This window comes from Benincasa hispida, chromosome 9, assembly GCF_009727055.1.
Source record: "Benincasa hispida cultivar B227 chromosome 9, ASM972705v1, whole genome shotgun sequence".
In the NCBI taxonomy this organism is placed as follows: domain Eukaryota; kingdom Viridiplantae; phylum Streptophyta; class Magnoliopsida; order Cucurbitales; family Cucurbitaceae; genus Benincasa; species Benincasa hispida.
In genome coordinates this window covers 17,266,435-17,278,744 of record NC_052357.1, presented here as the reverse complement: position 1 = coordinate 17,278,744, position 12,310 = coordinate 17,266,435, and the positions used below count along the sequence as shown (strand labels likewise).

The 12,310-nt window shown below is 31.7% G+C and overlaps 1 protein-coding gene across 1 annotated transcript; it reads left to right on the top strand.

The window, feature by feature from the left end:
- Positions 1 to 5,735: 5,735 nt before the first annotated feature.
- LOC120085418 (short-chain dehydrogenase reductase 3b-like) lies at positions 5,736 to 6,918 on the top strand. The gene is made up of 3 exons (XM_039041380.1): positions 5,736 to 5,823; positions 5,925 to 6,270; positions 6,361 to 6,918. The coding sequence occupies exons 1-3, from the start codon at positions 5,798 to 5,800 to the stop codon at positions 6,784 to 6,786; spliced, it is 798 nt and encodes a 265-aa protein (XP_038897308.1). The 5' UTR covers positions 5,736 to 5,797; the 3' UTR covers positions 6,787 to 6,918.
- The last annotated feature ends 5,392 nt before the right edge of the window (positions 6,919 to 12,310 follow it).

Below are 12,310 nucleotides of genomic sequence, written 5' to 3'. Positions count from 1 at the left end.
TAGGACGAACAATCATCTACAGTAATCAAACTACTGAAGCACTTCTTAAGATGCGTTGCAGGAGGATGAGTGATTTCAAATGGTACAAGGACATTTTTATGGAGCGAATTTATAACCTTACATCCTGTGGAGACGAAATCTGGAAACAAAAATTTGTAGAAGGATTACCTCCTTATATTGCCAAAAAATTTTATCAGAAGATGTTTGAGATCTTTGAAGTAAATAAAATCAACTGGAACTCTCTCACCTACGGAGACATTACCAGTAACATTCAAGCATTGTGCTTAAGTCTTTGTAAAGACAACAAACATAATCAAAGAATCATCAAAGATGCAGATTATCGAAAGGAATAAGGAACTTTCTGCAAACAATACGACGTTGAACAAGATCTACTGCCTTCAAAGACAAAGAAGAAATCTTCTAATAAATTCTACAGAAAAGGACGATGAACGAAAGAAGAAGAAAAACTCCGAAAGAGGAAGTACTACAATAGAAATAAGAAGTATTCCAAAAAGAAAGGAACCACTTGTTTCCGACGCAACAAAGAGGGTCACTATGCTAATAAATGCCCCTTGATAAAAAAAATCAACACCCTAGAGATTGACAATGACCTAAAACAATCTCTTCTCTTTGCCATCCGTTTTGAAGATGAAATTTCTATTTCAGAAGAATCATCTTCCGAGGGACTAATCAATGAAGTTATTGAAGATTCCTCCTCTGAAGGATATTCTTCTGATTCCTCTCAACATTCAGAAGAGGTTGTCCCTTGTGCAGGATGTATCAATGTTTTAACAAGAGACCATGAGCATCTACTTGATCTAATAGAAGAGTTTCCTAATGAAATATCTCAGAAAACGGTCCTCCTAAAACTTAGAAAGTCTCTAGAAGGCCAAATATGAAGCCTCAAGTCTTGGAGCCAATTCAATATTCCTTTCAAGAAATACTCAATCGGGTGAGTCATTCCAAGAACCTGTAAAGGCTTCTGACCTCCACACGAAAGTCAAGAAAATCAAAAGGGAAGTCACCATCAATAAGCAATGGTTGTCGATCCTAGAAAATGCATTCAATGATTTCCAACAACAATCAACAAAAGCGATTACCCTAGGAGAAACTTCAAGAGTCCAAAGAGATGATATAGAGGGAATCAACCATATCAGTAAAGTCTACAATAAAAGATGGTTATCTAAGGTCACCATTAAGGTCCAGGATTTTAAGTTTAAAGCAGTTGCCTTACTAGATATTGGAGCAGACCAAAACGTCATCCAAGAAGGATTAATACCCTCAAGGTATTTTGAAAAAACAATGGAAGTTCTGAGAGGAGCCAACAACCAGAGACTTCACATTAATTATAAGTTGCCAAAAGCGCATATTTGTAAAGGAGATGTGTGTTTCGTTAACACATTTCTTTTAGTCAAAGACCTATCGGAGGAAGTTATTCTGCGCATACCCTTACTCAATTATACCCTTTTCACGTTTCTGAGAAAGGATTATCATCTAAAAAATTTGGAAAAATAATGACTTTTCATTTCTATCATCTGTTAACATCTAAGAACATTTCAAATATTGAAGAAGAAATCCAGCAGTTTATCAATAGGATTTCTAAGAAAGAGAAGAAAATTGAGTTAATTCAAGATGACATTCAAAATAAGAAGGTTGCTGACAAAATTACTAAGCCTTCGGTCCGGAAGAAAATCAAGCATCTGCTAAAGAAAATGGAAGCTGAAATTTGTTCGGACATCCCAAATTCCTTTTGGGCCCACAAAAAGCATATAGTTGAGCTCCCTTATATCAATGGCTTCAATACAGTCAGGATCCTTAAGCCTACCTCCTCAACCATCAACAACACTGTTACGTCCTTCGGAAGCAAACAACTCAAATAAGAGACCCATGAGGCCATTTTCAAATTTAATTCCCAAAAACCCATCAACATTTTCCCAAGTGGTAAAGCCAAATATTTTCCAACCGAGGCCACCAATTTCAGAATATTTGACTAAAACAATAATGGTCGATCTAATGATTGAGTCAGAGTTTGACAAACCATCCATTCAAGAAGTATGTTCTCAAGTATTCCCTCACGGATTCAACTGTCTTCCCGAAGATGTATAAAAACCAGAACTTTCTATGAATTCATCTTGGTGGACACCAAATCCATGGAAATTACTCATGTTCTGGTCGTTCCAATCCTTAAAAAATTGTATTCTCAAAATTAAAAATATTCAAAGTGCTAACTCCATCCTATTAGAATCAAGGGGTGTTTGTAGCAAAGAAATTCTAAAAAATCATCAAACCTCAAACATATACATACCGTGACTATATGCGAGTATGATATAATATTTTCTGGTTTCAAGCATACAACCATTCTTGGTTTGTGACATTTTGTAAGCAAGCTTACAAAATGCATTTTCCAAATTGGTTTCAAGCATGGTGGAACTATTTTGGACTATCAAAAGAAATCTTCCCAGTAGAAGTCCAAAGGTCTTACGACCTTTTTCAAAATAGCATTTATGCGTCTCCCTTTTCAAATACGTTTAGATTTGCATTATATTTTCAAATTTCGTGGATTTTTTGTTGGAATTTCCGACTAGGACCATATGAAAATTTCAAAGTCTTAAACAAAGCACCAAGGATCAATTAGTGGGAAAAGCTTGACTACTCTCATCTAGAAGCGTCAAAGCTAAAAGATTGGTTCAAAGTCAATGTTCACTTCAAGACTTATCTCATCAAGAAGATGAACAATTTACTTTGACAAAAAATTTAATCATGAGTTCTCTCATTGGAGTAGGATCACACACTGATTTTACTTCAGTTCTCAATACAGTCATCAAGTAGTTATTAGACCATGAAGAAAGTCAAGAATATACAAATTCTTCTGCATCAGTAAATAATGAAGTCGAAGATGACGAAGTTGATTATGATCCCTTCGCCGATTACGACATCAATGACCCATTTTTAGACTCACAGCCAAATTAGTCTAAGAAATGGTTACTCAAATGCTTATTTAAATTTAAAATTATGTAAATTATTTAAATCGTTTTTGTACAAAGGTGTGTAATCACTCTGTAATTATTATCGCCGTTCAAAAGAACCTACATTTGAGGCAGAGATGATGGAGATAGTATGTTTTGAAGTGGACGAACCACCCACCGGCCACAGCGATTAGCTGAAGATTGGAAAGCTCGGACAGATCACTGTGAGAGAAATGACTATAATATCCCATTAACTCATAAGGATTACGTTGGACAATTAAAGTAGGCGGGGTAACCGAAGGAGTAAGACCCTGGATCGTAGTCTCATAAGAGTTGATATGGTAGATTCTGTTATATTCTACCATTGACGACGACTTCAAAGCTCCACAGAAGATGTGAGTTATGCATGCTAATACACGAGGAGGGCGAGGCAGTTGAGAGGATCGATATACTTGTAGATTATTCGCTGAACTTAACTTTTTCTCTATGATATTAATTATTGCATAAAGATATATATATATTAAGTTAGACGTTAAACGAACTACAACATATTCCAAAATAAAAGTTACAAACTACACTAGAGCCATGCTTACCAATTCTATAATAAAAGTTAGTGTAATTATTAATGAGATTTCAGATAGACCAATCGTAATGAGTCACAATTGCAAATGTAATTAGATTTACAAATCTTTCACATTTATTGTTATTGCAGGGGTTCAATTGAAATCGAAGAAGCTCAACAATTTGCTTATTTTGTCCTCCTTTCATACCTTCATGAGTGTACAACGAATTTATTGTCAATGAATTGACTTTTCCATTGTCATTAAATAAGCTAAAAACATGTGCACTTACATAATGGGTTTTGTTATATTTTTGTTTAGTACAATAATTATGGTATCAAATTTTCAACAAGATCGATATTTTCACATTTCTATATGGATTCGATAATGAGATATGTGGTAGATTGAAATTCATTATATCACAAAAAAATCAAATAAAACATACAAATATAAACAACAAAATGTCATTAATAAGAATATAATAGAAATCACCAATGATAAATATATTAATGTGGTTAAATTTTATTTTTAAAAAAGAATAATTTGTTTACAAAATAAAAATATTTATTACTAATTTAAACATGGTTTTGAAACTTTACATAACACAATTAAAAACCGCAATAATTACTATCATATTAGAATTGATATATATGATATAAAAATATGAAGTAATTATTATGCAACAATTACAAAATACAATAAACGATCAGGCACAATCGTATGTCAATTAAACTATACTCAGTTTGAGACAGGGAATTTATATTATTTTATAGTTGCAAATTGAAATAATATTAAGAATCATTATGATATAGAAAATATTGAGTTTGTATTATGTAACAATTAAAGTAGCAGCACTTAAACGATCAGGTATAAAAGTATAAAGTATAAATTTTGGGTCTGTTCAGATTATTTTAATTTTTTTAAATAATTTATTTTTAAAATTATACCCTTAAAAAAAGTTATATCAAACACACTATATTAGGTGACATAAATTGGAGGGAGTACAATGGTGGTTGAAAAAATAAATAAAGAATAATGGTAAATAAATGTTCTTAGGTAGAATTTGACCGAAGAAAATTAAAAAAAATTAAGTAATAAAAATATAAAATATATAATGCAATAATATTTTTGGTTGAATTTATATAGGTAACGATCAAGTGCGCAACCAATTCAAGACTTCTCTCTTAAGACAATAATAATAAAAAAAAAAAAAAAAATTACCATACTACTTATATTTCATGAGTCTTTTCCATTATTCTATACCAGATATATATACTCGCCTTTTGCTACAAAATTAAGAATTAAAAATAAGGAAATAAATGAAAACAAAATAGTTTATATTTCATGTTCTTTAAGATATTTTGTTAATAGATTCAATAATTTGATTTTGAATTTAAACACTTGTCCAAAATGTGTTTTTATAATATATTTATAGACCATAAAAGTAATGGTAGCTATTGACTTAATAGATTTGAAATAAAATATTATTGATTTATTTATGAGCAATGTTTTATGTTAAAATTTTATATAAGTTATTAATTTAAAATATCAATATAGTTTTATAATGTATTTATATTATATATAATTTTATTTTCACAAAAAAGAATTGAGTTTATGAACATAGGCTAAAAGTATATTTTCAACTTTTAATTAATAGAATTTGAAAATAATTTTTTAAAAAATATGTTGCCAAATTCCATATTCCTCGAACTCAAATAATAAAAAAAACGTAAAAAAAATATAAATTGGCTACTACCAAAGCACCACGTTTTTTTTTTGTCAATAAAATTAATTGACACCCACTAGGCACGAAAGGGGACCGAAATGATCTATCCATATAGTTTCATCAATAAAACAAGAAGGGAAATAGAATCCCAAAAGCCTTCTGCCATTTCTGATTTAAAAAAAAGAAGAAAATAGTTAAAAGAATTTCAAAACGAATAGCAAAACGAAACTATTTAAAGTAAATTTGGCATAGAATATGTGTCTATTGTTTCCTAAATATTAGGAGTGCGAACAAAATCTCACATTGATTAGAGAAAGAGTGATCATAAAATTATATAATTGAAGATAATTATTTTCTATTGGGTATGAAGATTTTTTTGTGATAGGCAAAAACAAAGCCACTAGGAATTTATGCCTAAAGTATACAACTTGAATTTGGCATACTTAGACTTTCATACATCTATAAATATCTACATATTTTCTAAAGAGCTTATTATTTGTAGTGTGGAAAATTTGAATAATTTTGAACTGCTTAGTTTGAAGACAATGGCCTCAGCAATGTCTAAACCAAGGTAACAATATCTTCTCTCTTTACTATCCTTATTACCGACATCTGAACTTTTGCACACAATCTTCCCAAGCTCTTTGGCTATGTACAAAATTACTCTCGTAGGCGGCTGCATGGGAAGGTGGCTCTCATTACAGGAGCTGCCAGCGGCATTGGCAAGGAGACGGCGAGGCTATTTGTAGCTAATGGCGCCTTCGTTGTCGTAGCCGATATCGACGACAAATTGGGCCAGAAAGTGGTAGCCTCCATTGGCATCGACCAAGCCAGCTTTCACCACTGCGACGTAAGAGACGAGAAGCAAGTTGAAGAAACAGTGAACTATACCGTCGAAAAACACAGCAGACTTGACATTCTCTTTAGCAATGCCGGCATCACAGACCCTGTCATTTCTTCAATTCTAACGCTTGATATGTCCAACTTTGACAACGTAATGGCAACCAATGTCCATGGGGTATGTTACATATATTGCCGTAGTTAATCCTAAAGTTTAACCTGATAGGTTACACTATGTTTAATTTTTTTTTTTTCATTCGTCTAAAAGGTTGTTGCAACGATCAAGCACGCTGGACGAGTAATGGTAGAGCGAAAGATACGAGGGTCAATCATTTGCACGGCGAGCATAGCAGCGGTGATTGCCGGGACACCACCACTAGCATATACAAGCTCAAAGCATGCAGTGTTGGGGGTGATGAGGTCGAGCTGCGGGGAGCTCGGGGCGCATGGGATTAGGGTGAACTGCGTGTCGCCACATGCGGTGGCGACACCATTGACCTGTCGGGCTTTCGGTTTGGAAGAGAGTGAGGTTGAAGAGATTGTTTGTTCATCAGCAAGCTTGAAGGGTGTGGTGTTGAAGACTAGCCATATAGCTGATGCTGTTTTGTTTCTTGCTTCGGATGAATCAGCTTATATAAGTGGTCAAAACTTGGTTGTTGATGGAGGCTTCACTGTGGTCAAATCAGTAATGTGATTTCTCCTTTTAAGGTTTTATTGTGTTTTGAATCATACGCAATATTATTCCAACCTTCAAAACTTTAAGGACTTGTTTGTTACTTTGGTAGAAAATTTGAAAACATGTGATATCAGTGAGGATAAAGCTATATTTCATGTAATTTTCAGATGGGTTGGATAGAGGATTTAGAAATTGAATTTTAATTTAGACATTGTTTAAAAATGTGTTTGATGTTATATATTTATAAATCATCAAAATAGTTGTAGTTACCCACTAATATTTAGTTAACAATAAACTATTATTAGCTTATTTAGGAATATGATTTAAGGTAAACAATTTAGATAATTATTATTTTGTAATAGGACTATTTTTAAATATAAGACAATAAACAAAAATATTTACAATTAATAGCAAAATATCAAAGTCTATCTATGATAGCGATATACTACTTGACACAGATAGTAGTCTATTGTAATATTATATAATAGATAGACTTGGAAAATTTATGATAAATTATATAATATTATATCGCTATCATAGATAGACTTTAATGTTTTGCTATTAGTTGTAAATAATTTTAGCAGTTTTGTTATTTAAAATAATTTTCCTTTGTAATATTATATAATTTATGATAAATTATATAATACATATTATATTTTTTAAGAAAATAATTGAGTTTATAACATGACATATTATATTTTCAGATTTTTTTTATCTTTATTTCGTTGGGTTGTATATCCTAAAACTCACAGTTTGTAAAATTAAACATATTCTATTCGTAATAAAGATGTTATTGAGGTTTTATTCAATAAAACTGTTATTGAATATATAAATTGCACTAAATCCAATAAACTAAGATGACTATTACATGAGTAATTGGACTTTATATGAAAACATAAGAGTGGATAAAGTTCAAGTAAATAGCCAAAACGGTTTATAGTATACGGATAAGGCTGGGAATCTTATTATGGAAATACTATCGGATGCAGTACACTTTGTATTTAGTACAAACGATGTGATCCTAAATTGTTCATGTGGAGACATACGAGTGGGGGCATCTTATGCAAAGAGTTTTTATAAGACTGGACTAAGAAATAAGTCATTATTACTTTATAACACTGTTTACTGTTAAAGACCGACTATTTCGAATCAATGACCTAGGTAACTTGACTTTAATCCTGAGCTAACTATGAACTCTTATTTATTCAGGATTATCTTTAAATTTGCATGGGTGAGGATTGACTCAATAGCGCTAGCTCAATAAATCTCCTATTTCAGGGGTAAGACGAGATAGATAGCTGAGGACATAGGATGCAAGATGGAATTCACTCTTACCCGCTTTGAAGGATAGTAGAGAGGTTGTTCAAGTGTTGACTCCGGGTCTTGAACAATGGAGCCCATCCTCTCATTGACCCGAGAGGGACTTGGTTTGGTGATTTGATCACAAACCAATTGTTCATTAGAGGATCAGTGGTACTTAAAGAGCAAGATTTAATCTTAGGGGTAAAACAATTTTTAACCCAGTCGTTATTATGAACAACTTGTGAAGGGTCGACTTACTAATTATGGTTAAATCAAGTGGACAAAAATATATCTACAATGAGGGGAGTACAACTACTGGGTTTTAGTGGAATGACACGGTAGAGTTTAGCCAATTAATCTCGGATCGTTGGAGCTGATGAAATGTAGGTTCATTAGATCCCCTACTAGCTCACAAACGGATTAAACATTAGAATAACGCGATGAGTAAATTTGAAACATTCAAATTCGAATTAAGGGAATCAGTAATTATATGTGATATAATTACACGTTTAATTATCGAATTAAACGAAATTGGAGAATTAAATAATATTTGATTTAAATATTAATTACATGAATAGGGATTCATGATTATGGAATTGGTGTTTTAATAATTTAATATTGTATATTAAATTATTTTAATTAATTAAATTTTTTACTTAATTATTTAAATAATTTTTTTTTAAATTAATTATTTGAATTAATTTTATTTAAAAAATAAAATTTGATTTTTTTTCAAAAATAAAATATATAAATTAATTTTGTTTTAATTTGATTATATTTGGAAAATTAAATAAAATATTAAAAAATCGATTTAATTGAATTTTTTTTAATTAGGTTGAAATTGGTTTTAGAGGGTTTTTCCCACTTTGGATGCCAAATGTTCACTTAGTTTTAATGGTTTTCGTGTCATTCTCACATCAAATTAATTTTAATGGGTGAGCTGAACAAAACTCAATAGTCTTAGCTGAGGTTGATGGACATGCAATTTGTAATTTTGCTGATTTGTTGAAGAAAAGTTCTTCAACACAAGAACACCAAACACCAAAAAACTTGTCCAACCTCCAAAAAATTCAACCTCATTTTGGAATCCACCTTCCAATCTAAGGTTCTAGAGAAGAGTAGGGAAGATCAAGTGGTGATCTACTATTTACTGGAGACGATATTCAAGCTGGATTTGAAGATTTGAGGAATTATTCAAAGGTAAATTTCAAAAACCCTACTTTTATATTTTGAACTTTCATGTTTCTTAGCTAAAATTGATGGAACTAGAGTGCTTAAAATCCTAATTGCTTCCGTATGTTGAATGTCAACGTCGACAATTGGTATCAGAGCATGATTTAAACATTCAATTCATGTTAATTTTAGTTTGCTGGGTGTTTTTCATAGGTAGCATGAAAATGGGTACTGATATGGATTTCTTTTTCCAGTTTTGGCATTAGATTCCTTTTCAATTCATTGTTAATTGTTGTAATTGACTCTTTGTTTAAGGGTCTTAGTGTGTGATTAAGTATCTGTAAATTTTTTAGAGTCAATAGAGTTGTAATTGGGTAGGAACTAAAGAAAGAAGCAAGAAAGGTCAGCTACAGAAAACCAGTTTTAAAGCTACTACCACGCAGCGTTGCAACACTTCCCTTAGAGCGTTGCAACGTTGCTCTTCGTTCAACACAGTTTTTAAAGAACATTTTGAAGCGTTGCAACGCTATTTTAAAGCATTACAACGTTGTGCTTCATTCACTCCAGAAATGTGCACGTGCGACTCGGAAAATTCGAGGGTGGATTGGTTCGGTTCGTGGAGGACTGATTCAACTCATTTTGGAGCCTTGAAGGTTTGGTTCAAGTGGTTTGGGTCCAATTCGAGTTGGTTCGTGCGGTTCAGAGGCTGTTTGAAGCTATTTCTAATTATTATTGTAATAATTTAGGTTGTTTGCTTGCTTAGGATGCCAAAACTAGTCCAAATTAGTGTGTGTTTAAGTATTTATGCATTATGAATATATGTTATAATTAATAAAATATTTTATGTGCATATAGTATATCATGTAGATTTAAAATCCTACCACAGAAAGCATGTAATAATACATTGAAAGTATGTTATAAATAGTTATAATATATAATATGTATGTGTTAGGGTTTCATATTTAATATAAAGTGTTATATTAAATTGTGAAATGCTTGATTTATGTTATGGATGAAAAACATGTCTACAATTTTCTAAGTTGTTATAAAAATGGTTTAGACATTTAAAATCCATAACAAAGATAAGATGCATGCTCACCTAGTGTTTACAAATAACAACTTGTTTTAATAGTTAAAATAGGTCGTTATCTTGTAAAACTTTGGTTACAAACTCACCCAGGCTAAAATCCTGTCTAAAGCTAGAGGTACTTAAGTTGACGATTTACAGAACACCTGCTACCTGGAGCTTTTAGCCGGTTCTTGAGCATGTTAACCCGATTTTATGAGCATGTATGAGTGGTGTGATGTTTTATAATTGGTTTATCACCTAGACATCGTAGGTTAATCTAAATATACACGTTATACTTGGAAAATCACTTAGACTTAGGTTATTTTATTAGCCAAAATATACCTAAGTAAATATTTACCTAAAACAAATAGAACAATTTAGTGAGAGGTTAATAACATATATGATATGTTGTTCACAGCTGTCACATCCCTAAAAGTTCACACTGTGAGATTCATGCTTAGCTTTGTGTCACCCTAGAATTGACGTCCATTCGAAAAGCGTTTGCATGGGTCAATAGCAAAGTGAATAGGGGAAATAGTTTATAGTAAGTGAGTGAAGGATGTGTATCAACATATCCTATAGTCTCTTCCATTACTTTGGACAGTGAGATTCCTATATTGCATTTACTTGTCGTTTTTAGGCGACATAAGCTAGTCATTTTACGATGGCTATCCCCTTGGAGGGTTGTAACATGGAATTCGAAACAACTCAAACTCTAGAAATGGATAGGATTTCTTAGGTCTGTTCCCAACCTTAACTTTGCAATTCGGTAGCATCATTGGGACCGACCTTTGAGGTTTAAAACTTGAGGGTTACACTTATAAGAGTTACTAAGTGTTAGTAAGTTCTTGACAAAAAACGATAACTAAATGACCATACAAATAAGAGTTATTCTTGAATTAGTATTTAGTCAAGAATGTCTTGCTTCAGTGAAAGAGTATTTGACTGCCCTTCGGTAGCATCTATTCTGACTCACTAAAGTATCGTTGCAAATAAATAATGAAATTTGAGTACATTATTACTTTTGCTAAATTTTGATTGGATATAAAAGCAATTTACTGATTAGAATTTGTTTATATTTTCAGCATGTTGAATTCTTCTAAAGTACTCGCTTTCAACATGTTTAACGGTCTTAATTTTTCAACATGGAATATAAGCGCAATACTAGCAGATGATGATTTAAAATTTGTTTTAACAGAGGAATGTCCTCCATTTTCTAGCTCATCTGCAAACCAAAGAGTTTGGAATGCATATGAGAGATGGATTAAGACAAATAAAAAGGCTCGAATCCATATCTCAACAAATATATCCGATATACTAGCTAAGAAATTCAAGAACATGGTTTACACTAAAGAAATGATTGATTCGTTACATACATTATTTGGACAATTGATTATCAATGATATTGTTAAAAAATGTTTATAACCAAAACATAAATTATAGAATCTTTGTTAATGAACAAGTTCTGAATATGTTAAAAGTAATAAACACAAATGTTATAGATGAGGAAACTAAGAAAGCACAACAAAGTAAATATGATTTACTTGTCATTGAGAAATGTTTAGTGGAAAATGATAAATTAATCTGGATATTAAATTCAGGTGCTGCTAACCATATTTGCGCTTTCACTCAGGAAACTAGTTCCTGGAGGCAACTTACAGAAGGCGAAACAACTATTAAGGTAGGGACCAGAGAGGTTGTCTCAGCTAAAGCACTGGGTGATATGAAGTTATTTATTTAAGATAAATCCATTTTACTTGAAAGTGTTTATTACATTCCTTCCATGAGAATGAATTTAATATCTATCTCATGTTTGCTAGAACAAAAGTACAAAGTCTCTTTTGAATATAATGAAGTGTTCATTATTTCAAAAGGTATTAAAATATATTCTGCAAAACTAGAAAATAACTTATATGTGTTAAAACGAACTAAGGTAAGAGCTGATCTGAGTATAAAGATGTTTAAAATAGCTGAAACTCAAAATAAGAAACGAAATTT